At 38.4% G+C, this 27,032-nt stretch overlaps 1 protein-coding gene across 3 annotated transcripts; it reads left to right on the forward strand.

The window, feature by feature from the left end:
- slc5a12 (solute carrier family 5 member 12) lies at positions 1-25,197 on the forward strand. 3 transcript variants are annotated; one of them, XR_010901579.1, is made up of 15 exons: positions 1-414; positions 2,349-2,414; positions 2,513-2,564; positions 4,844-4,911; positions 10,473-10,627; positions 10,803-10,943; positions 13,166-13,295; positions 15,807-15,895; positions 16,211-16,323; positions 17,089-17,156; positions 17,237-17,323; positions 18,591-18,775; positions 20,405-20,435; positions 20,724-20,827; positions 22,793-22,902. XR_010901579.1 is itself a non-coding variant. In XM_067436492.1 (15 exons), exons 1-15 carry the CDS (start codon positions 61-63, stop codon positions 23,139-23,141), a joined length of 1,884 nt encoding a protein of 627 aa, XP_067292593.1. In that variant the 5' UTR covers positions 4-60; the 3' UTR covers positions 23,142-25,197. The 3 variants fall into 3 exon arrangements, 1 of the variants encoding a protein (XP_067292593.1); XR_010901580.1 differs by having other exon boundaries at positions 20,408-20,435; XM_067436492.1 differs by lacking the exon at positions 20,405-20,435 and adding an exon at positions 22,980-25,197 and having other exon boundaries at positions 4-414.
- The last annotated feature ends 1,835 nt before the right edge of the window (positions 25,198-27,032 follow it).

Raw genomic sequence — 27,032 nt, forward strand, 5'->3', positions numbered from 1 at the left:
GGTGTCTGAAGTACAGATCCTGGAGCCTAACCACCAGTTACACCGGATCCTGTCTGAAACATGGAGCACAAAAGTCCCACTGTGGGGACCTTCCAGGTCGGGGACTATGTGGTGTTTGCCCTTCTGTTTGTGGTCTCCTCAGGCATCGGGGTCTTCTTCGCCATTAAAGAGAGGAAAAAACCCTCGTCTAAAGATTTTCTGGTTGGGGGTCGTCAGATGACTTGCGGGCCGGTGGCCCTTTCTCTCACAGCCAGCTTCATGTCTGCAGTGACAGTGATTGGGGCCCCATCAGATGTGTACAGATTCGGGGCCTCTTATGTCATCTTTGGGCTCGCCTACACGTTTGTGGTGTTTTTCACCGCGGAGCTTTTCCTGCCGGTGTTCTACAGATCCGGCATCACCAGTACATACGAGGTACGAGTGAGCGGTCAGAGACGTTTCAGTCTACTTGTGTTTATCAAGACCAATATTCAACACTTAAACTAATTCAATAATAATATAATAATACATACACTCAAGGTGTCACTCTTACTATACATTCAAGTACTGGGTACTAGTAACTTACTGTTACTTACTATAGCTTTCTTAAGGGTTAGTTAGTTAGTTAGTAAGTTAGTTAGTTAGTTAGTTAGTATGTAATTATATATAATTTATAGTTATTACTAAATAACTACATGTAACAAGTAAAATAAAGTGTTACCCAGGCATATTTAGGGCTAAATGTAAGATTTATGTATTTGAATTGCATTTAATATTTCCATCTGGAATACACAGCTTTAACAACTAAACTAATAAACTCAGTGATGTATAAAAAACTATTAGGAAAAAATCCAAGTCCAGGCACTCAATAGGATGCAAAAGTAAAAAAGCCTTTATTGGTAGGGCTAAAACATTAAAACACCAACGCGTATCGGCCCATTGGCCTTCAACACCCTGATGAAGTGTTTTAATGTTTTAGCCCTACCAATAAAGGCTTTTTTACTTTTGCATCCTATTGAGTGCCTGGACTTGGATTTTTTCCTAATTCTTTTTCAACATTTAACCCTTCCAACAGCACCAGAGGGTGCAAGGGATTCCAGCAGCGCTCCAGTTCTCTTTTGTCTAGTCAATGTGATGTATATTTGTCAATCATAACTGAAAATTGCTTGTTCCACAACTAACTATATTTTAGCCATGTATATATACTTTTCTTCACATATTTATGCTGGTTCTAAGCTATTTAAATAAATGCATTCATTAAAATAAAACAAAAATAGACACAAATAGTTAATTAAAAAACAAATGTTTATTCTTATGTTTGTCTTTATTGTTTGTATGACCCACAAATATGCATCACATTAAGTTGAATAGTTTATGTTAAAACTGTCAATCCAAATGAATTGAAATGTTATGTGCAATTCATCTTCATAAATCTTCTTCTTTTTTTTTTTGGGAGTATGGGGTTATTTTTATGAAATGCTGCATGAATAATAGATGTGGTTAGGAAATTTAGGGGAACATTTTTTTTTTTTTAAACTTTTTTGTAAGACAAGGTTAAAAGATTAGTACAATTTATAGCCTGCACTTAATACTGGATGTTCAAATACTATTATTTAGCATAAAAATAATTTTAAACAGCACATCATCTTAAATAGTAAGAAAAAATATATATTTAATGACTGCTGATTTCTGTAGTTATACATTTGTTTTCTTTTTTCAATTTTTACAGAAAACTATAAAATATTAATCAAACTTTTATGTAAAATAACAAAAATACAGAAATTTCCTCTTAAAAATGGATATTTGATGTAATACCAAAATACAGCAATTCCTGTAAATGTAATAGTCAAAATAAATTAAGTTACAGCAAATATCTATAAAACAACAGGCATTAAATGGGAAAAAAACTGTAAACAATTTCAATTACATAATAAAATTGTTTATTTTTATAGTGTACCTTTTTATACTACACTGTAATAATATTTAGTCAACAATCTAAAGTAAAATAGATTTACAATTAGTCTCACTAAAATAGTCTAAAATTAACTGATTTTGACAAAGTTCATAAATATAAATATAATAAATATTTTTTTCATGGTGACTTTATGGCACATTTTCACTTTTTACAACATATCAATATCTCATTGTTGCATAATATATGAATATTATCGTATTTAAATCAGAAATACAGCAAATATGTTATATACAGGACAGAAATGAAGTACTGAGGTGTGATGTTGGCCAGATGTTGCCAGGCTTTTGGAGGTCATGACCTTTAGTAATAAATCCTGTGTCCGCTCTGGTAATGCAAGATAAGGCCCTGCAAGATGCATATCTGTTCTGATTCATATCTTGTGTTTTTCTCACAGTATTTGGAATTGCGGTTTGGTAAGATTGTTCGAGTTTTAGCCACTCTAATTTATATCGTTCAGACGGTGAGTGTGATTCATTCTTCATACATTTAAAATGCATAGTTTGTAGTTAGTTCTTTAGTTTTGCCAAATTGTTATGCTGTTTTGTGTTTACTCCTCAGATTCTGTACACTGGTGTGGTAGTTTATGCCCCTGCTTTAGCTCTGAATCAAGGTTAGTCTCCATAAAATACTGTAACATTTTGACATGAACCTGAACGGGCTGTAAGAAAAACGATTTGAGATGCTTAAGCAGAATGATTTTGTGAACGGATGTTCCTGTGAACGGAAAAAGAAGTGCACTTAATTGTATTGAATGTGCACTAGTACTTCAAATCTTCAAAAATCTGTTGAGATAAACTCAGATCAATGAGGCCTATCAATCAATCCGTTTCAGAAAGAACCACAAAACCTAACTCAAAGAAAACAAGTCGACAACATGATTCAAATTTTTTTTGGAGCAATTTACAAACAATTTTAAAAGGCCGGTCATTTTTGAATGGGAACATTACGGCTGTTTCGGGGTTTTCATCACAGCGCAAGGCCATGTGTCCACCAAAGGGTTTTTTCACGTTAAAGAACGCCATGAGCGCAACGAGTTTCTGAGCGTCTATTTCACGAGAGTTGAAGAAAGTTCAACTTTGAGTAAAACGCAGCACTAATCTCTGTCAGCTTTTACTCAGCCGACCAATCACAGTGGAGAAGGGGCGGGACAAATACAACACTGACCAACCTCCACCTTCTGTGTGTACAACCTCCACAGATGACAACAAGCAATAATAACGGAACAAAATCATTTAAAACCTGAGCCAGAGCAAACACTTTACATTTGTATCTGCATTTTTATATCGAATCAATTCAGAAACAATCCGTGAAATGAGATTTCCTCAGATATTCCATATCATAGCAAGCAAAGAGTCTCAACTGAGAAAAAAACGGTGTTTTCAGCTGGATAAACATGTGTTGGTGGACACATGGTCTAAGAGAAAACAATCACCTAAAATGAAAAATCTCTTATTTTCTGCCCTTTTTTTTGGGTCACACTTTAGATTAGGGTCCATTTCTCACTATTAGAGTATAGAGTAGAGGAGAGAGTAGAGTAGCCTTTATTGTCATTGTACTGTGGCAGTACAACGAAATTTAGGGTGCTCCCACAGAGCCACCCTTGCACCACACAGACAAATAAAAACACATAATATACATAAAACACAACAACCAAATAAAGAGTTAAATATATATATATATATATATATATATATATATATATATATATATATATATATATATATATATATATATATATATATATATATATATATATATATATATATATATATATTGTAATTGTCTATAGTTCAGTATCAAGTGCAGGTAGAGGGAGGTGACTGATTGTCTGCTCTTCAGAGCGGTACGAGGTAGTAAAAAAAAAAAAAAAAAAAAAAAAAACCTTAAACCCATACCTCGGGTCTTTAGTGACCCGGGACGTCATTCATTCATTTTTCAGTTAGACATAAACCTTCTTAGTATTCCTCAATCAATTAATTATAAACACTATACAAAAAAAATAAAAATAAAATAAAATATTATTACGTTTTTTTTTGTAAAAATTGAACAGGGTTGCTAACAACCCAAATTGTGTAACAGTATAAGTATATTATTTCTGCTCAACAATAACTGAATCTTTGATGATAAGTGCAGTTCACCTTTATTCCACAAGGTGGCAATGTCTGATACACTGATGAAGTGACGTTTCACTCATAGTCACCGCAGGCAGAAAACAAAAGAAGAGGAAGAATCATCAGCAAATCTTGAACCGGCTCAGATTTACTGCAGAGCAAGTTCTGACCGCAGTCAAACATTAGTGTCACTGATGCTGGATCTGCTGAAGAAGCTGACAGCGATCAAAACACTGATTCTGAAGATGTTGAAGATGATCGTTTTGACAATATGTTTGAGATGCTGAATATGAGCAGATGCTGAATGAACTGAAATGAGCTCTGATGAGGACAGTGATGACGGGATAAAAACATCTGCTCAAACTCAACCCTTACAAGCTCCAAAAGATAACAAAATATGCTTTATTTCATTTACTCGAATATCAGGAGATTTTTATAATAGTGACCGGCAGAGATCCGTCCGTGTTAGATATAGATCCAGGTCATCAATTTGACCTCAATAAACAATTAAATAAAATATTTGGCTTACTAAAAGTTAGTAAGGTAGATATTAAATTTAAGTATTTGGTTGATTTAAGGATGCAGATTAATATGTGCTTTATAAGTACTAATAAACAGCCAGTATCCTATAAGCAATTAGTTAATAGTGAGAATTGGACCCTAAACTGATATGTGAAATATGTTTTTATGTGAAACACATACGAAATTTAGAAAAAACAAATATCCATAAAAAACAATCAGGTATATAAATGTATACTTTTGAATCTTTTCCCATCAGTGACAGGATTTGATCTTTGGGGATCCATATTTGCCACTGGCATTGTCTGCACTTTTTACTGCACATTGGTGAGTGTTGAACTAAGATTTATAATGACTTGATTATGATTGTAATTATGATTATGCTCTTTGATTATAATTGTGATGTGCATATGACTGTAACCGATTGATATTGTATCGATTATTTTTATGATTTCTTTTGGTTATGGTTGATTATGGTGATTATGTTTTCAGTTAGGACATTTCTCTTTAATTCTGAAATGCAAATAACCCACAACCCAATCTTATTATGTTTAAAACGGCAAATTACTGATATAATCAATCTTCTTAATAATACCTCTGCACTGTAAAGACATACATTTAGAACAATTTTAAATTCCTCATTTTTAATTCTACCAACTATTCTCTTAAAAAGTAACTTTAATTGGTTTTGTTTGTTTCTCTAAATACGAAATACCTTATTTAATGAGGGCGTGTAGAGGACAGAAGGGCAGAATCATGGTCACTAATGTAAGACGCTTACCAGCTGTACGCCGAATGAAGGAGCGCTGGGATCAGGACACACACAGCTCGCTCTGAATGCTCTTTTATCTCTTCAGATGGCATAAATCAGTGAGAAATGAATATGGTATTCTGTGTGATGAAACATTTAGCAAACATGATAATAATTTAGTACCTTGAATTATAGCGCTAACGGATACTGTCTAGTGCATTATGTGAGCACAAATAAACCGTAGGAGATGTGTGTGAAGTCATATTCGTGTTGATATTCTTTTAAAAATATAAAACATTACAGATTCTTTTGCACTCCTGACATAAATTAAGAAATGAAAGGCACTGAAACCTTTCACTGAAAACTTATGATAGTTTTATCATAAGCCGTGGTTAGATATCGAAGCTGGAGTCTTTAATCTTTGTCCAGATTGTGATGTTTTAACATGCAGGGAATTTTGAACAACTGTAATCTGGTGCCATCTGCGATCTTTGAGCGTGAAGGGGTTAAATAACCCTTCGGCTGGAGTCGCCTCCTCCAAGAGGTGAGGAGTTTCCCATAGGGAGGTCCTGAGGTCATTAACCCTGGGCGTTGGAAGGTTAAGAGTTAGCACAGCTGCATTTGCTGTTGGCACGTGAAGGCTTGCCTGCATCTCCACAGCCATATCTTGTGACAGTTCAGTAGTTGTGAAACCCAAGGTCACAACGTTGAAGTGTGTGATAGAAAAGGAATATCTTGGTTACTAGTAACTTCCGTTCTCTAATGGTGGGAATGGTGGCTCCCAACAGCAGCCCTTCAAATGGCCAACTCCCTGATCAGTGCCCAGTGTCACAACGTTAAAGGGGTACTTCAGCGCTGGGAAGATGAATCTGTATTTAAACTGGGTCATTAATGTAGTAGAAATGGGAAATAATTTTTGAATTTGGTGCTTTCTAGACTGAGAAAAGACTGAAAATGTATTTTTGTCTCATGGGGTTGAAAGACTACATTTCTACGAGTGCCCTACAAGGCCACTCTCAAAGCCACCACTACTGGATTACTGGATCCCTTTCAATTTCCCACAGCGGCCACGTTCATTTTCATAAAATCAGTTCAGTTAGAGAATAGACACTACAATTAAAAACTGAACGTGTCTGTTCAATGTGTGATTTAGCCGCTGAGGGAGTGTCACAGCCCAAACGCTGCAGGAGTCAGATTTTTACTGTGATGAATGAGCTGAATGAGCTCTCGTGATGAGAGCTGAGGTAAACGCGACCGCACTCGCGGCAGTAGTTCTCAGCGTGTGTTCAGTCTGCTGCGTTTTCAGTTCATGCCTTTGGAAGCTTAACTTTCAAAGGAATTCATTTGAGAAGTTGAAACACTCACTTTGCTCCGCATAGCTCCGTTTATATGAACGCCTGCAGCTGTGAGCTGAGCTGTGAGTGCGATCTCACCCTCCATGTGCGAGTTGAAAACATGCGGAAATAGCTCCCTCTGCTGGCTGTAGTCCTTAGCCTCCTTGCCAAAAATTGCTCCGATGACGCAAATTGACGATGTTGGGGATGATGATCATTCGAATATACCGTATTTCCTCAAATAAAAGCCTGTAGTCAATTAAACGCCGGGCCTCTGATAGTGGCCGGGGGCGTGGTCAACACAAACAAATAAAGGGCAGTCTCAAATAAAGGCCAGGGGAAAATGAGTGGATAATCTCCTAAATGCCGTTAATTTAATGCGAAACCATCCTGATGCCACGCGCCCCGATGTGAGTCATGCCAGTGTGACACACATTAATCCTGGTCTCTTCTATAGTAAACCTAAAAACTTTACAGGGATTGCTTTGTAAATTAAATTGAGAATATGACGGATGCATGTGCCATTTTAAATAGGCTACTGTAGTCTATGAGAGATGCGACGTCTGTAAAAATGACGTATCAGGCAGGCTACAGATATCGATCTTCACAATGCGTGTGCCTCAATCTGCTCCGTCAGTAGTCAGGGCACTGATCAGGCAGTCAGTCCATTGACTTAGCGGTATGTCCTGATCAGTGCCCTGACTACTGAACAAGGGAGCTGATTAAGACGCACCTAATATTAGCCTCTCGTCTCTTTTATGCCTTAAGGGTGTCGCACCCAAGCCTCGAAGCTCAGCTCCGCGCAGCAGCGCCGCGTCTCAAGCCTTGTTCATACTTTCGCCTGTCTCCGCGGCGTGAGCCTCCGCTGCGCGTGCTCTTCCCCAAATGGACGAAGCGTTAAAGGGGGGGTGAAACACTCAGTTTCAGTCAATCTCATGTCAATCTTGAGTCCTTATAGAGTAGTATTGCATCCTTCACATCTCCGAAAAGTCTTTAGTTTTATTATATTTACAAAATAAATATAGGCTGTACCGAGTCTTTCCGGAAAAAACCGAGCGCCTGGAGGCGTATCGTGTGGGCGGAGCTAAAGAATGACGAGCACAAAGCGGTGACGTCCTCAAGCGTGGAGAAACCCATCGCTATCGATCTCAGCTAATAGATATGATCCAGAATCATTCGGAGGCTGAAATAAATTGAACAGGAGAAACAGCAGCAGCAGGACGTCCGTCTCTGTGGTATGTACTGTATTTAGTGGCCTGTCAACATTTGTGTGTCTTTACTCGCAGTTTATGAGGACATGATTCAGTTTATGGACTATTGTATGCGACTAAACCTTAGCAGTAGCAAGCATAACGGTTTTGCACGTCAGGCTAGTGTAACGTTATACAGAGAACAGCAATGGAGTCCGTTAGCGCATTTGAATGACGAAGCGCGCGATCGTGTCGTTTACTGATGTTTACTCATGCGACGATAGCCGACAGCACAGACATTTGAAGCAGTTTTACTCACCGGCTGCTTCCAAAGCACGACCAAACCTTTATCGCTGGGACCGCTCCGTCAAAAACACACTTCTTGGAGTGTGGAGATCCACTTTTGCGACACGACTGAAGCGATGTTGTGAAGCTTCCCGTCATTTCTGCGTTCAAATCGGTTCAAATGCAGCGCTGCCTTCCCGGAATGCTGTGCTGAAGCGTTGAAGTCGCTCGACGTCACCCATAGGAATAAAGTGGAGCGCGGCGCGGACTATAACCGACATAAGTGTTCACGGACGACTGGATCTGCAGCTGAGAGAGTGTTTATGGGCATGCATTTCCTCTCTCGCACCCTACAGGGAGAAGAGCCCGTACGGCCCATACAAGGACCTTCCGCTCTATCGACGTCAAGCCGACCCATACTCAAAAAAAAAACCTCCGAAACTTGTGAGAAAACGGAAGGAGTATTTTTGACACAGAATTACTCCATCAAACGTCCAACATTAGTTTTTGAAACTTTGTCTATGTTTAGGATGGGAATCCAAGTCTTTAACAGTGTAAAAAGCTCAGTATGCATGAAACAGCATTTCACTCCCCCTTTAATACTCGCCGCGCTCGCCCATGTGCTATTCTTTGAAATGACAGAGGGCGATTCGGAGTAATTGTTCTATAAACCAACTGGAAAAAGCGTTGAGTAGAAGTGTGCTAACATGCACAGGTGATGGTATTTATTTTAGTACATTTCACCAAAAACCACACTACTAAAGAATGGTGTAAAACTCAGTAAACCTTGGCTTGATATTATTACTTGTGACATGAGAACAAAATATGCACTAAATTAACAATCTCTTCAATATTTCCTAATTTCACTAAACTTGAATGTCGTGATTTATTTATTTATTTGCTTAAACCTGGATCTTTATTTAAAATGGCTTATTTCTGCTTTTGTAGGCTCATTCAGTAAATATAAGCACCTCATTAAACTGGGGCCGGTGTGATGACTAGCGATGTCATGCTCGGCTAGATTCGCTGAGAACTCGTTCATCTTCAGATGCGGAGCTGGGCGCGGAATTACAAAAAAAATGCATATTATGTTGTTGTATGGTGATACTTTTGCAAATGTTTCTTAAAAAAATCAATGATATTTGTCCACTAGAATGATCACTTTACATTGAAAACGGTTTACATAAAGCAATTATATTTCAAACAGATAGAATTAGAAAGACAGGCCTGCCCCTAATAAAAGCCTGCTTCAAATAAAAGCCGGCATCGGCAGTTCAGGTAAATAAAGGCCCCGGTCTATATTTGAGGAATTACGGTATCCTTAACATTTCAGCAATATTGTCCAATATCTATTTCTTTGTTCACAGTGTTTGACTAGTTGGGACAACATTTATGGGAATTATGTTAATCTAACATGGGTTTTTATGCAGGTTGAGGTAAATATTTGTCAAGTCAATTCAAGTCACCTTCCTTTATACGGCGCTTTTTACAATGCAGAACTTAATCGAAGAGAGAATGTTTTGGCTGTTCATCAGCTCTAGAGAAAAATGACTGTCCAGCTAAAGAACGTTTTCAAATGATTCATTTCTGTTGTAAAAAAAAAAATAGTTTACTTACTTTGTGGCCACTTACACAACAACATTTTCCCCTAAAAAAGAGATTCTGGCCGCTCATTTGTATGGCAACAGTGTTTAGTGGCTTGAGAACCAAACCTTGAAATAGGTTTTGAAATAGCTTTGAAGCGATGCCAGTATCATCTTTGTGTGAACGTAAAAATAAAATAAAAACGGTTACGGCATACACGTAAGCAATACATGTTTAGCCTAGGCAAGCACGTCTGAATACGTAGGTGGGCAGGCGCATAGGTTTTTCTTTACAAAATGGCCGCCAAATTACTTGTCTGGCATGCACAATACAGCGTCTTAGTCGTTTCTGTGGATCCATGTATAATATTTGGGACTTAAGGTTTTGTAAACTAGAAAATAAGCAGATTTTGACAACTAAACTAAACGTAAGCGAGCACTTTAAATTGTGTGTGTGTGTGTGTGTTTGGTTGTGGTGAGGACAATTAAGGACCGACATGACTATGATGTCTATACAATTAATGTGAATTAAGCCAATAAAAATGAAAAGTATCAGTTCATACACTGGTAATACATCACCATCATACTAGAAATGATCATCTGTTTCATGAGAAAACATGTACTGTGTGAACTTGTGAAATGTTTGAGTGGTGAAATATCCCTGTATGTTTAAACCGGGGAGAAATGTTTAAAGTGTTGTGAATGGGGCATTCAGATGGACTCAGCGGCGGTGTGTGTTCTTTAGGGTGGACTGAAGGCTGTGGTCTGGACAGATGCCTTCCAGATGGTGGTGATGGTGGTCGGGTTCCTCACCGTTCTGATCCAGGGTGCGAATCGGGCGGGGGGGATTGCGTCTGTTTGGAGCACGGCTCACACAGGAGGCAGAATCCAAGTCTTTGAGTATGTATGTGTTCAGACATAAAGAACGCAATGCACCCAATTTCATTTTAGTTGTATTATTATCATGTCATTATTAGAGTAATTATTGATTTATTATGTCAGCATCGCTGAGCGATAGTTTTTGAATAGTGACACGTTGTAACCGGTTGAAATAATTTTGTGCCGTTCTTTCCAGCTTCGATGTCAATCCTCTAAGGCGGCACACGTTCTGGACCCTCACGGTAGGAGGCACCTTCACATGGCTGGGTATCTATGGGGTCAACCAGTCAACCATCCAGAGATGCATCTCTTGCAAAACAGAAAACCACGCTCGCTGGTGAGCTCCCATTACATGTCATTTTTACAAACATTCCCACAGACTGGCCATGCATTTTGATCAAAAAAGAGACATGATTACCATTCAGTTATTTAAATTAAAACATTGATGTATTTATACAAATACCACCGTTTATTTGGCCATTTTGCATATCAATGTGTTTATTTATCAACAGGGTGAAAAGTACTTTAGTATTTGTAATTCATTAAAATAATGACATATTGGGTGAATTTTGTACATATTTGGCGAATTTTTCTACTTTAATGTTCTTCAAACTCCGCCCATATCAGCTGATCTGATTCCTATGCTCTTAAAGGTGCACTATGTAGTATTTTTGCAGTAAAATATCCATAAACCACTAGGCCAGTGTTATATATTTTGTTCAGTTGAGTACTTACAATATCCCAAATGTTTCCAACGATTTGTAAATTGTGAGAAAATTGTATTTTAACTAAGGACAGGGACGTGTCAGCATAGCGTTTGAGCGAGTCGCCTGTCAATCGCGTCATATCTGCGCTACCCTCGGTTTCGGGTTTTACTTGGCAGGAGCGCTTTACTCTTAGCAGTGTGAACAAGTGAACGCACGGAGTAACATCATAACATCCTTTTCAACACACTTAAATGTATCTAATATGATAAACAGAGCTGCATTACCTCATAATCATAACCGGAAGAGCGGATCAGTGCAGGCGCCTGGCGAATGTGTCCCGTCCCGTCATAATAAAAGTCCTGGTATTTGTGTAACAATCGCTCCAGCGGCCGTGCTCAGCTCCACAACACTCGGTCCTGCTCTGCTTCACACTACAGTAACGTTAATAACCGCATCCATGAACATGATTTCTGCCCGAGTCCTATTTTCCACCGGCTGTGAGGTGAAGACCACATGTCCCAAGATGCTGCGCTCAGACTTGGCGTCATCAAACTACACCTTTGTTTAGAATAGGCGCCCTCGAGTGGACGGAAAGTTGCATGGTACACCTTTAAATAGCAACTCTCAAAGAGGGCGCCTTACTTAAGCACAGCTTGAGTTCAGTCTGCCTGCTTTGCAACCCACCTCCTCCCCAGCTCCTCTTAAACTTGTGTTTAACTTAATCAATGTCATTCTGTTGTCATTGATGAATGCTCTGTTCTCAAAGGAGGTTAATGTTGCTCTCCCAGTTAAAAATGGGAGGTTGTCCCCAGATGCTGCTGCTGTTCCCTTTCTTAGCTTTTAATGGAGCTCATGAAAAGATGGGGAATTCAGAACAGAGCCATACTGCCAAATGTAAATTTTGCTAAATATGCCAATACAAATTTGACTATAAGTTTGTTTATGGCATTTTTGACTTAAATGGTCCTCACTGAAATACATTTTGTTTTACTTTATATATTTTCCAAAACATGTTTGACTCTAGAAAATAAAATAAAATACATCTTAGCAATTTGTGCTCCAAATTTGAGGTTGATATCTCAAAAAATTAGCTTTCAGTATCTTTTTGTTTGGGTGCCGCACTAAATGTTTCCACTAAATGAAATTCGTCTTTTATTTGCTTCCAATGTGGTAATTTTTGACTGTGAACAATACAAGTTTAAAAATATTGGCTCTCAGGATTCTTTACAAAGTTTGGGCATCAAAGATACTTTAACTAGGTAACCATTTATTTTTGAATACATAACAGGTCGACATGAAATTAAAATTCACTCTATTTTCTGTTATATAGATCTTATCATGAACAATTAATCTGCAACATATATTTAATAAAAAATGAAAAAAGTTTTGACCTTGTAAACGTTATAACTGTACCTTTTAATGACACTGACAGACTTCTCTCTGGTGACATTTTAAGTACTTATCCAGTCATTTAGTCCACCTAAACCCTGCCCCTTTAAGCTTATGATCTTCTGCCTCAGGTTTTAAGTGCCACACCCACATCTTAACATCCAATCAATAACAACAAAAGCACTGAACCAAGCCCCCAAATTATTATAATCTGTTACACTTAGATTCAAGTCACAATACAGAATTTTTTTTTAAATTAAATTTAGATCAAGATTACATTTAGAAACTTTTTTTTCTTTTTAGAAGAAGAAATATCCACATATTACCCATACATTAACCTCATATACCTCCTTTTTAAACAAGTTTTTTTTTAAACAACTTTTAATAAAAAAAGGGTCTTATTTTGGAGCTTTTCATTTATATGTACAGTTCAGTTAATAATAAGGTTTTTCTTTTGTCTTAGGGCTCTGTATCTGAATCTGATGGGTTTGTGGATCATTTTGTTCTGTGCTGTGATATCTGGTCTAATGATGTTCGCTTTCTACTCCCACTGTGACCCCTGGTCAGCTGGATTGGTCTCTGCACCAGACCAGGTGATGATTTCTATAGATTTATTTGACGACGCTCTATAATATTATCATCTGAATTGAACATTACAACATACACATCAATGGTTTAACTTTCATTTTTCCCTAAGGAAAAAAATAAATAAATATTTATACCCAGTAAAAAATATTTAGAAAAAAAGTTACCTGGTTGCCTCATAATTTTGAGTCCATTGAAAATATTTTTTTTAGTTAATACAATGAATTTTTTTTTTGAGATTTGACAACCTTTATTAAAATATTATTATAAGATTTTGTAAGCATATTGGGTTTTGTGTGTGTTTTATTTCTGATGACGCAGTGAAACATGATTTATGAAAAATGATTTATCACATTTTTTATGTGGTTCAGATACAATAATACTTTGAGTTTCTATTTATTAAACAACTTTCCTTCATTGTATCAACTCAAATTTTTAATTTTAATAAACTCAAAATTTTAAGGCCACCAGGTTACTTACTTTTTTAAGTTTTTAAAACCAACAAAAACCAACAAATAACAAAACATTTTTACAGTGTAATGATTGAGTGTTCATCGGAGTGGTCCAAGACCTCAAGGACTTGTTGCCCTTGAACCATGAATACACATATAGAGTTGAAGAGTTTATGTGGTTGCGATAAAAAGAGTAACACATCCTTCCCCTGTGGCTCAATTTGACCCCTTTAGGAATGAATGGAATGCTTCAGAAAAGAGATGAACCTAAAATATGTCTATATGGACATTTGCTCCATATAGAGCTTTTAGGCCATCTAGTGTCAAAAATAAAAAAATGTATCCCCACAAGGGGTCGGCAGAGAAACCCAAATTTACCCAATGTGAGATATTGTGAACAGATTTGAGCTGGTTATGCATGTTTTGGAGAGATTTTTTTTAATTTAAGTTGAAAAACTGTGCTTAAATTATTGACCCACAAGTGAAGGACTTTCAGGGTGGGAAGGAGAGACGCAGGTTTAATATAATTTATTTAACAGTATTATTAGTGGCACTCACTAAAGGATCATTATATTACTTTTGCTCTGTCATTGTTCTGCTCTGAGAGTTTTGTCAGTTTTGTCTTTGTTTGTGTCGTTCTTGAACACATGGCTCTGTGTTGGTTTGTGTTGGCCATGTGCTCCTCTATTCTTGCCTTGTTTCCAATTGCCACGCCCTCTTGTTCAGTCATTGTTTAGTCCTCATTTGTCTGAGTGTGTTCACCTGTTCCTCATGTTCTCTGCTCCTTGTTTGTCCGATACCCCGTTTCCACCAGAATGAACCGGTGCTAGTTCAGAGCCAGCGCTAGTGTCAGTTCGTAGTTTGGTTCGACTGACGAGCCTTTATAAAGAACCGGATTGGCTTTCCACAGGCTAGAGAGCCAGCACAGAGCCAGGCCTTACGTCACTGTACACGTCTCATCTTTCTCAGCAACGCTAGCGAGGCAGCGGGAAACACAACACTGAAACACGCCTGGCTTGTTCGAGATGCATCGGCGCTGCGCGGACCGATCAGTGTATGATATCAAAATGCCAAAATCATACGGCAATCGGTCTGCACAGCGCCGATGCATCTCGAAACAAACCATCCATCAACAATAGTGAACGCTGCCTTACTATTGATGCTCATGGCTTTACAATCCTACATCGGCATCAAAACACCGCAAATCCAACGCATTTGTGCAGCACGCCATCATCTGTATAGACTACAATCGAGCAGCTGTTAGCTCGATTAGCTGCTATTTAAAAAAATGGCGGTCACAAGTTTGTGTTCATCCTGTTGGTCACGGTAACTCCGCCCCCAGCCGCTGACGCAAACCGTTCTTACTTCTAGACCGGCAATGATTTGGTGCTACTTAAGAACCACTTTTCCTAGTTCGGATCTGGTGCTTTGGGTGTGGGAAGACAAAGAACCGATTTGAAACTCGACTCTGTCTCCGAACCAGCACCAGCACTGCCTTGGCGGAAAAGAGGTATGAGTGTGTTCACCTCATGTTCCTGCTCCCTTTATAATGTGTGCTCTCTTCCTCATGATTTGGCCAGTTCGTTATTCATTCTGCTGTTACAGTTTGTTTGCTAGTAGTAGTTGTTTCTCTAGTTACTGCTAAGCATTTTTTTCTGCTGTCTTGCCATGTCTTGTGTTTGTTCCAGTCCTGCCCTGCTGAGCATCTCTGGCTGCTTCCTTTCTCTGCCTAGCAGTAAGACTGGGCCGGATCGTGCTCTGTGAGTGTATCCAGATGTGCTGTGTGATCCTGTGTGACTTTCTCTGCATCCATCGGCCTGGTGCTTCATTTCTTCCCCAGCCAGTTCACAGCCTGAGCTGGTTTTAGCGGCCATCCCCTCAGCTTGCCTGTCGCCGTGCCTTGTCCCTGCCTATCGTTTGGACTGTTCTTGTCTCCTCTCCCTCAAGCTCTTGTCGTGTCTGCGGTTTTGTCAATAAACCCGTTAACACTCTTTCTGCGTTTGAGTCCTCTCTCAGAGATCCTGACAGCCTCACACCGTTAACTTTAGCATGTCCATTTCTTCTCAGCTCATGCCATATTTTGTGATGGAAATTCTCGGAGCGTTCCCAGGACTGCCAGGGTTATTTGTTGCATGTGCGTTCAGTGGAACTCTGAGGTAAAGTTGAGTCATTTTGACCATCAATGATTTACACATAAACGTTCACAGTAACGATGCGATAATTTAGCAATATAGCTTAAATTTAAAATGTATTTGATTAATGCTTATGTTTCTTAGAATTAGATATATACGGTCCTACTGAGATACGTCATTTTATACAAATTAGTTTAAAAGATGTGTTGAATTTTTCAGTTCTCGATTTTCAAAGACATTTCCAAAAACGATAGTGAGTAAATAGACGTCAGAGTATTCCTTTTTGTTTGAACTTCTGAGGTATAAAAGGAGACATCAGGTTCTGTTTCTGTTTTTCAGCACAGTAGCTGCCAGTATCAATGCCTTGGCCACGGTGATGTACGAGGACTTTGTGAGCCAGTGTTTTGGAGATCTTTCCAACCGGGCAGCCAACTGGATCAGCAAAGCCCTGTGTAAATACACCCAATGTGCTCAAACCTTTTCAGGGCATTAACAGAGCATTCTCATAATGAGAATATTGAGCGTATCATATGGCATAAGAGCAGATTTATCACTGAAAAAGACTTGTCTCAGTGGATCAGTACATCATTATGAGTCACAGTGAGACGGGGAAAAATCCAGCCTGCAATGTCTGTTCGTTCTGCCACTTTATATGGGTAGAAATGGAAACGCAACAGATCATTGGATCTCTAGATTTTCACAAAGTGTCTGACGTTTTAAAAGACAGAAGTAGGTCAAAAAAAAGGCGGAGTGAACCGAAACAAAACCCGAGCAGCTAACTGTTATAAAGAAATCATAGAAGTTAAACAGCACTTGAATGATAGCACAAGTTCACCATAAATGAGTGTTATTTGAATGATTTTAGAGAACATTATACTTTTAAAAATATAACTTTTATGATAAGCAAAATTTGTAATAATGAAGTTACAAGTTTTACATCTGCATATAGTCAACACATCAAATAAGTGTAAGCAATACACAAAGGTTATTAAAAAACAATGATTAAAATGTTCTTTTAAATTTGACATTATTACAAAGTTCACTTTTGAGGAGTGTTACATGCGTTAAGAAACATGAAAGTGTACTTATTAATACTCCTTACGTTTAAACTTAGGGCTACGGGTTTGGCCAAATCACTAACCGTAAATGTGAGAATAGTAAGAGTGATGAACTAGACCTAATGTTGTTAACACTGACGTCTGTGTGCTGACGCTCAGGTGTGGTGTTCGGTGTGGCCTGCACTACTATGGCTGTGGGGGCGTCATATATGGGAGGAATTGTGCAGGTATGTGGCTCATGGGAATCTCATTTGGGTTCAGATAATGTGTTCTTGTCATTGAATGTCTTTCTCCTCTTGTGCCTCAGGCGGCCCTCAGTATCCATGGCATGTGTGGAGGCCCAATGCTGGGACTGTTTTCTCTTGGTATCCTGTTTCCTGTCACGAACCTAAAGGTTAATCCAAACGTTCATACCAGAGTTGTGAAGAGCGGCACATATGGATGGATTTAACTATTTTATTTTATTCCAACTTTGAAGTACCAAAGACATCTGCAACAATAGCAACCAAAATGTATAACCAAAATGTTTTTTACAACCCCAAATCAGAAAAAGTTGGGACAGTTTGGAAAATGCAAATAAAAAAAGAAAGTAGTGAATTCTAAATTTACTTTGACTTGTATTTCATTGCAGACAATATGAACACAAAATATTTCATGTTTTGTCTGGTCAACTTCATGTCATTTGTAAATATGCATCCTTTCCTGTCAATCAGACCTTTTTTATTTTATTTGCACCTTCCATACTGTACCAACTTTTTCTGATCTGGGGTTGTACATTTTCCATCTCATTTACCAATTAAATTTTAGTTTTATAGTAATACATTTTTTGTCAACATTGACCTGACAATTACTTTGTGACATTTTGCTCATATACCTCAAATGTAATATGTAATGTTTCATAATAGTAAAGACTCCTCATTTTACTTTAAAATTTTAAATATAGCTGGTAATTACTGGATAAATATACTGGGAAAAAAATACTTTGTAAGTATTCATGAGGCATTTTATATAAAAGCAAGAGCTAGAAACATAATAATTCACAGACATATTTTGTGAAAATAATTAGATCAGACATGTAAGTCAGGGTGGACAGATATTTAACCAATTGTTGACACACACACGCACGCACGCACGCACGCACGCACACGTTTGTCTGTGAAGTCTATATCATCTATATAGTATAAGATGTTGTTTTTAAGCTTAGTACATTTTAATAAAATCTATTTCCGATTTATCTAAAGAATCTCAATTTAAATAGACATTATGTAGAGTATATGTAATGTATAATGTATACATAATGTTATAGAGCCTCTAGAGAGACATGTTGATGGAAATAAAATATGAGACGGGAGAAAAATGTTTTTGTGAGGGAATGGAGAGTTTGGAGGAATGCAGAACTTTTGCTAGAGAATGCAAGCATTGAAATATTTTTTTCCCCCTCTCATCTTATATTTCTTTCCCATTTCCATGTCCCTGTAGATTATAAACAGTAGGCCTATATACAACAACATAGCTTATATTACAAATGTTTCCACGTTGACTGTAGTTTGTATAACATTCAAAAATGTAAAAAAAAGAAAAAAAGAATGACGTTTTAATTTGTGCTTGGCTTAAATTAATATTGTTCACATTCTTTATGATTTCTGGCCTTTTGTCTTTAGGGGGCAGTTGGGGGTCTGATTGTGGGAATCAGTCTCTCTTTCTGGGTTGGTGTGGGGGCTTTCATTTATCCAGCACCCAGCAATAACACGCGTCCTCTCGAACTCAGCACTGCAGGCTGCAATTTCAGCATCACCGCTGAATCCAACCAAACATCTCTCACCGTGAGCGCTCTCTCCTCTGACAGGTGCAGTGTGCTTATATCATTCTTCTGAAGTCAAAATACTTAACACACACTTTTGTGGAAAGAAAATTGGGGTTGTCAAGCCATTTGATATAAAGTACAAGAGTGCACTCGGTTCTCCTAGAAAATGATCTCAGATTAGAAATAATGACCAACATAAAATGTAAGTAAATTACATTTTCTGACAGTGACTATTTCTGTCCCTTTTTATCTATAATAAATAAATATCTAGTGCAGTCATGAATTTTTAGAGGGTGCAGGTCTTTTAGATGAAATCTACGAGCAATTACAACATTACTTCATGGCAATCCTGTCCAATCCAATTCAATCCTGCAGCCAATGAAATTGCTTGCTCAAAATTTAAATAGTCTGGTTCAGTGTCTGATGTAGGGTAGTCTGAAAGGGTCGTTCCTCTGAAACCCTCCACCTCCCTCAGCTCCACCTGCCTAGATCTGCTACAGGATTTATATACACTGATCAAGTATATAGGGCTTGACAAGGACTAAATTGTGATGGCTGGACGACTGGGTCAGAGCATCTCCGAAACTGCAGCTCTTGTGGGCTGTTCCCGGTCTGCAGTGGTCAGTATCTATCAAAAGTGCTCCAAGGAAGGAACAGCGGAGAACCGGCCACAGGGTCATGGGCGGCCGAGGCTCATTGATGCACGTGGGGAGCGAAGGCTGGCCGTGTGGTTCGATCAAACAGACGAGCTACTGGAGCTCAAACTGCTCCAGAAGTTAAGGCTGGTTCTGATAGAAAGGTGTCAGAATACACAGAGCATCAGTTTGTTGCGTATGGGGCGGCAAAGCCACTGACCAGTCAGGGTGCCCATGCTGACCCCTGACCCCGCCGAAAGCACCAACAGTGGCACGTGAGCATCAGAACTGGACCACGGAGCAATGGAAGAAGGTGGCCTGATCTGAGGAATCATGTTTTCTTTTGCATCACGTGGACGGCCGGGTGTGCGTGTGTGTCACTTACCTGAGGAACACATGGCCCCAGGATGCACTCTGGGAAGAAGGCGAGCCGGCGGAGGCAGTGTGATGCTTTGGGCAATGTTCTGCTGGGAAACCTTGGGTCCTCCATTCATGTGGATGTTACTTTGACACGCTCCACCTACCTAAGCATTGCTGAGACCATGGTCAGCCTTTCATGGAAACGGTATTCTCTGGTGGCTGTGGCTCTTCCAGCAGGATAATGCTCCTGACACAAAGCAGAAACGCTTCAGGAATGGTTTGAGGAGCACACCAGCGAGTTTGAGGTGTTGAGTTGTCCTCCAAATTCCCCAGATCTCAATCAGATCGAGTATCTGTGGGATGTGCTGAACAAACAAGTCCAATCCATGGAGGCCCCAGCTCACAACTTACAGGACTTAAAGGATCTGCTGCTAACATCTTGGTGCCAGATACCACAGCACACCATCAGGGGTCTAGAGGAGTCCATGCCTCGACGGGTCAGGGCTGTTTTAGCAGCAAAAGGGGGACCAACACAATATTAGTGTCATAATGTTATTTTTGTTCGGTGGATGTCTTTATGCATATCATACATGCTCACAGCAGTGTGTGTGTGTGTGTGTGTGTGTGTGTGTGTGTGTGTGTGTGTGTGTGTGTGTGTGTGTGTGTGTGTCTGCAGCAGCGTAGCAGATCTACTCCACCAAGACCAAGTACATCAACATTGCCATAATCAATGCTAATGCTAAAACTATTTCAATAGTTGTCATGATTAAAATTAATTGATTTTACTTAATATAATAATATAATTAATTTAAAACAATATTAATTTTATATAATAGAATAGAATATAATTGGCAGCCCTATTTTTAATATATCTATTTTAATCTATCTATACCTAATTGTACTATACCTTTTGACAGCCCTGTTTTTTACAGTACAAATGTAATCATGCTGTACTTTTTTTATACGATGATTTAAATGATCTCTCTTGTGTTCAGGTATTGGCTGGCTGATTCATGGTACTCCATGTCCTATTTGTACTATAGTGCAGTGGGCTTTATTGGCACTGTAGCAGCAGGCCTACTTATCACACTGCTGACGGGTGAGAGCAACTTTTCATCAGCTCTTCCATTCAACCAACACAACACCTTGAGTTATAGACTGTAACAACACACAATCTGCTGCTCTCAGAGAACGAGAAAGACTATTCATACCAAAGAATACGAGAGCTCCGAATAGGCCTATCAAAGTTATTTTAAAGTGCTCATACATACATTAATTCACACAAGTATGCTGTTGATCAAGGTTTCTTGCATCAAAAAATATGATCCTTTAGCTTTTTTTCCAACTATTTTCTGTCTCTCGGACCCGTAATAAATAAACTGGTACTGTACCTTTAAGATGGCTAGGGTAACATCTATTACAACCAGCTAAACTCTAGGCAAATAATAACAATTGATGACGCCAAGTGTGAGCGCAGTATCTTGGGACATGTGGTCTTCACCTCACAGCCGGTGGAAAATAGGACTCGGGCAGAAATCACGTTCATAGATGCGGTTATTAACGTTACTGTAGTGTGAAGCAGAGCAGGACCGAGTGTTGTGGAGCTGAGCACGGCCGCTGGAGCGATTGTTACACAAACACACGGCTCGCGAACACCGGGACTTTTATTATGACGGGACGGGACACAGTCGCCAGGCGCCCACACTTCTGCGTTTCGGGTCATGATTATAAGGTAAAGCAGCTCTGTTTATCATATTAGATACATTTAAGTGTGTTTAAAAGGATGTTCTGATGTTACTCTGTGCGTTCGCTCGGCGCTGCTGTGACATGTTCACACTGCTAAGAGAAAAGCGCTTCTGCAGAATAAAACCGAGGGTAGCGCAGATAAGACACGATTGACAGGCGACTCGCTCAAACGCTATGCTGACACGTCCCGGTCTTTAGTTAAAATAGCAATTTTCTCACAATTTTCAAATAGTTGGAAACATTTGGGATATTGTAAGTACTCAACTGAACAAAATATATAACACCAGCCTAGTGGTTTGTGGATATTTTACTGCAAAAATACTACATAGTGCACCTTGAATTATATTGCTGTTGGGTCCGTACATTTGGTGCTATCTCATCCTTCAACAATATTATTGATCTGACTGCATTGACATGATTATATGAAAACTGAACTTGAGCTCAGTATCTTGGCATCATTCTGGATAAGAATTTATAATCTGATAGTCAGGTTAAGTACATCTGCAAGAAGGTCAAACCAAACCTACATTTTTTATTTTTATTTTTTTGTTATTAGAAGGGATTTTTCATGTCAAACTGCAAAGCTATACATGCATGCAATATTTTCATATTTATCATATTGCATCACATCATGGTCACAAGCCTCCCCTACTAAATGAAAGCCCATTATTTCAATATACAAAGAGGCAATGCAAGTTGTGGACTTCAAAGATGACTTCAAAAGCAGCTTCATTAGCATTAGCCTTTTTTTTTTTTTTGTTACTGAGTGTAATTCCCAAACAAAGCCCATACAAGGTTCAACTTGAGAAATGAAGCAGAAATTAGCCACTTGAACACCTTTGGCATACTGTTTTGAATATGTTTTGACCTTCGACACATTCAATTAACTTGAAAATGTTCCAATCTACCAAAAAGTTTGGACCAAGTTTTGCTAGATGGATCAATTCTGATTTCGATGAGAAGCATCATCTGACGTTACTTCCAAGATGACATTGACTACAGTTATATTCCAGTGGTTGTTTTCAAGATGAGATGGGAAAAGTTCGGTGTTTTTTGCAGCACAACATGACTAGAAAAGTTCTAGGTCAGAAGTAGGAAATGTCTTACCTGAATTAGGACATAGCCATAAAGTTTTTCATATTAAATCATTTGACCTAACTGTGACAGTATCTGTGAGCAATCTCAATTCACCCTGACATTACAACCAATATGCTTTCTGTATGTATGTAACAATTTTATGATCAATACATGGTCTGGGTGAACTGAGGAAGGAGTTTTACGTTGAGAAATTGTATAACTGCCATTGTTGTGTCGGCAGGACCAATGGACCCCAAAAAGTTGAAGCCAGGGATGACTCGATCAATGAAGGACGTGATCTGCTTCTGCTCTGAGAGATTTAAAAAAGCAGGTTTTAGTGAAGGCAAAGAGGTACAGTGCGTCTTGACTTGTAGTATGTGTCTTTGAGTTGTTTGAATGCAAACTGAACCTTTCTTTGCTTGTATTAGGATTTGGAAGACTTTGGCAAGGCATGGGAGAAACATCCAGACGAGGAAGGTGTTATAAAAATGGAGACGGTCAACAGCAGCAGTGATGACCAGCAGGAAAATGCTTACACCAATGCTGCCTTTGACCATAATGAAACTAGTCAAGGTCAAGTAAAGCTGTAACTTGTTTCATAAACGTAAATAAACAGTCAATGAATTCATGAATACATCAGCTATTTCATTTAAAAGATACAATCAGTATTTTATTACAGAAAAGTGTGATCCAAATCTGTTACAGACATGTTTTGTACAGTTCTTCTATGCTGTTGTTCGCTTTACATGTAAACAAGGACATCATAAACAAATGATCTCATAAACAGCCTTAATATCATAACTATAAAGTAAAATAAAATCATGTGGTGTCATTTGGAGTTGCATTGAACGTTATCCAAGGTGACAGTGAATTTGTCAGTTAGAATGTACTCTTGGATCAACATCCTTGATTTGTCCAAAACCTCAATCTGAACCTTAAAAACCGGGGTGCTCTTTCATGGAATCCATCTTCCTGCGAAGTTGACCTCAAGTCAAAATTCAATTACGCCTGAAACTGATTAGGATTTTCAGGAACACTTGATAATTGCAAACAAGTTTGTTGATGCAAGGCAGGTCAATCTTCAGAAACAGAAATGAACCCAACTTTGGCCCTGTCCCAAATGGCATAAACCCTCACGGTCTTCTTCTGAGTCCGCACTTTCACGACGTAATGCCGCTTTGACTCCCGGGTAGAAGTCCTCTGCGTACCTCTCGAGCACCCTTCTGGTGGACTTAAAGGAAACGCGCATGTGGCGACCCATTGTAAGTCCACAAGACCGTAAGTGGACATGAAGTGTGCCATTTGGGACAGGGCCTTTGAATCCCTACTTCTAACCTCTAACCCCCTGCCTCCTTTTCTTAATCCTAACCATTTAAACTCTTAACTCCAATCTCTAGTTCTAAACTTGACTCTTAAACACAAATTGTAGCCATAACCTCTTGAACCGTTAAACCCTAATTACTCCGTTACTCCTAACGATTATTATCCTCCAACTCTAATGACCAGCATACATTGGATGATTTTGGGCTGTCCCAGGCAAAAGATTGCCAATCATGGTGATTTCTGTGGTCGTGGCTCCTAATCGGTGGTCCTGAATCAAACAGTCAGAGAGATTCAAAGACGGCCGTTGTCACGGTCTTGCGACCAAAGTTAGCCTGTGATAATTTTCAGAAATTTAACATGATTATTATGTTTGCTGCTACGACCTACGTCTACTGATTAGCCAATAAAAATACAACATGAATTGGCGTATTGGTCAATGCAACATGGCACCGAAACAAAACGTCTTACTTCAAGCGTGGTTTACATAACTAGCATGCCAAGTTGGCCTCTTTTCTCCAGAGCACATTAAAAAACACAATTGTCAAAGTGCGGTTTATCTTGCTGTATTTGTTCACCACTAGCGTATGACGCTTTATTCTTCTATACTAACTTCTGTCATAGCCGATTCAATAGGTGTCATTGTACAATCTACATACATGTCGCACCCAAGTTTATTAGATCACACAGCTTGAGTTGTAATGATCTTATAGGATTTATATAAATTGCACAGTCTGTAGCGTCTGTAGCTGGCATTGCACATACTGCTGAGAAATGTTGTTGAAAAATAAACCTAACACCAAAAAACAAAACAAAAGTGTTTGTACACAGTCCTGGCATGTGTAAAGAGCCAATACTAAAACACTCTCAGCCAATAAACAATAGGGGGCATATACGCTTCATGATGGGTAAATGGACTGCATTTATATAAATGGACTGCATTTATATAGCGCTTTTATCCAAAGCGCTTTACATTTTTGCCTCACATTCACCCATTCATACACCGACGGCGATGTCAGCCATGTAAGGCACCATCCAGCTCGTCGGGAGCAGCTGGGGTTAGGTGTCTTGCTCATGGACACCTCGACACTTGGTCAGGTGGAACCGGGGATTGAACCACCAACCTTTCGGTTTGTAGACAACCTACATGAACCACTGAGCCACTGCCGCCCGGAACTGATGGGGGAGGAGAGAGAACGAACCAGCAGGACATTAGAAAGACCGCAGAGAGAGAGAGAGAGAGAGAGAGAGAGAGAGAGAGAGAGAGAGAGAGATAGAGAGAGAGAGAGAGAGAGAGAGAGAGAGAGAGAGAGAGAGAGAGAGAGAGAGAGAGAGAGAGAGAGAGAGAGAGAGAGAGAGAGAGAGATGGTTGAGATATTACCAAAGAGGAAAAGGTCAGAGGAATATAACTGGAAAAAGAAGGGGTTACAGTCAGGCAAGAGCTAAGACCTGCAGTAATATGGGAAAAGCTGGAGATGTTAGAGAGCAAAAAGGCCAGAAAACAGGCACAGAGTTTGCGTTGGTAATTTTGGTTTTGCTATGCTTCACAAAGCAAAGGGAGAGGTGTGTTTCTTTCGGGTACACTGTAAACATTTTTTTCAAAAATAAGTTATCTGGTTGCCTTAAAATGTTGAGATCATTAAAATTAAAAATTTGAGTCTAACCCTAACTCTAACCCGAACCCTAATACAATAAACATTTTTGAAAATCGACAACCTTAATTCAAATATTATTTAAAGATTTTAATTGTGTGTGTTTTGTGAAGACAAAACTTTACTTTCATGATTTATATATATATATATATATATATATATTATATATATATATATATATATATATATATATATATATATATATATATATATATATATATATATATATATATATATATATAATTTTATGTGATTCAGATACAAAACTATTTTGAGTTTCTATTTATTAAACCAATTTTCTTCATTGTATCAACTACCTTTTTTCATTTCAATAAACTCAAAATTTTAAGGCAACCAGGTTACTTACTTTTTTTAATTAAGCCAACAATATTTTTTTACAGTGTAGGGGACCGGGGTAAGCTTGTTTGGGAGTCGCAATATTATCCTGTTTGACACTGTATAGCTGCTTTGACACAATCGTGATTGTAAAAGCGCTATATAAATAAAGTTGATTGAAGTTGATTGGAGTCAATTTCAAATAGCAATAGTGTTTCTCATAAATCTCTTACTGAATACATTTCTGAAAACCTAACCATAAACTAACAATTGTTAATAATATATTAACATTAGTTAATGCATTAGTTAACATGAACTACCCCTCTGTTCGTTGATCTTTCTTCAGTTAATATAAATCCAGCTGTTCATGGTTTGTTCATGTTAGTTCACAGTGCATTAACTAATGATAACAAGATGTGCATTAGTAAATGTTGAAATTAACATTAAAGATAAATAAAAGCTTTATAAGTTCAATGCATTATTAGTTCAACTAATGAACCGTTACAATAAGGTTCATTAGCTAACATGAACTAATCAATTTTTGTCAAGACCCAACTCCATCTCTAACTCCGAAATCTAAAGGCTAGATGGCGATGTTGTTCCAGGACTATCGGGGATGTTTGGATGTCCTACTTGGCAAAATCATGGTACACATTGCACACATTCTTTCATGATACAGTCTAACCAAAAATCATTCGGACATCAGAAATCTACCAATAAAACTCATATTTTGAGACCAAAATTAATCAGACCTGACCATGTTTTGCTGAAGTGTTTGTGAGCTTTGACACCACAGTCTAAACCAAATGAAGCATTGCTTGGTCATTGGTTGAGCGACATTGGTATTATCTAATTGTGTTCTTAAATCTAACGGCTGATTGGTTGATTGTGATCCATTACATCCCTTCCTATCAAAGTGATCTGACATTATCAAGATGAGTGTATTCTGGCATTTTACCTCCGAGTTCTTGTAATTACCATTTTCTAAACTGTAGTGAATAAACTGTGATAATGTGACAAAACGTTGACCGTGTCTGAATCAATTTTAGTTTGACTGCATATGAGTAACATCTTGCATACAAATGGACCTTCCCAAAAACTCTCAGATTTAAAAGTTTTGAAACGTGTATATGTTAATGAACACCAATAATTCGTAAGTTAATTTAACATAAT

This window comes from Pseudorasbora parva, chromosome 25, assembly GCF_024679245.1.
Source record: "Pseudorasbora parva isolate DD20220531a chromosome 25, ASM2467924v1, whole genome shotgun sequence".
NCBI lineage: Eukaryota > Metazoa > Chordata > Actinopteri > Cypriniformes > Gobionidae > Pseudorasbora > Pseudorasbora parva.

Excerpts from the sequence above, each read along its gene's own strand:
- slc5a12 (XM_067436492.1), top strand. The coding sequence starts at position 61 with ATGGAGCACAAAAGTCCCACTGTGGGGACCTTCCAGGTCGGGGACTAT. Across the intron at positions 13,296-15,806 it reads TGGTCTCTGCACCAGACCAG|CTCATGCCATATTTTGTGAT; the intron begins GTGATGATTTCT and ends ATTTCTTCTCAG. Across the intron at positions 17,324-18,590 it reads TTCCTGTCACGAACCTAAAG|GGGGCAGTTGGGGGTCTGAT; the intron begins GTTAATCCAAAC and ends TTTTGTCTTTAG.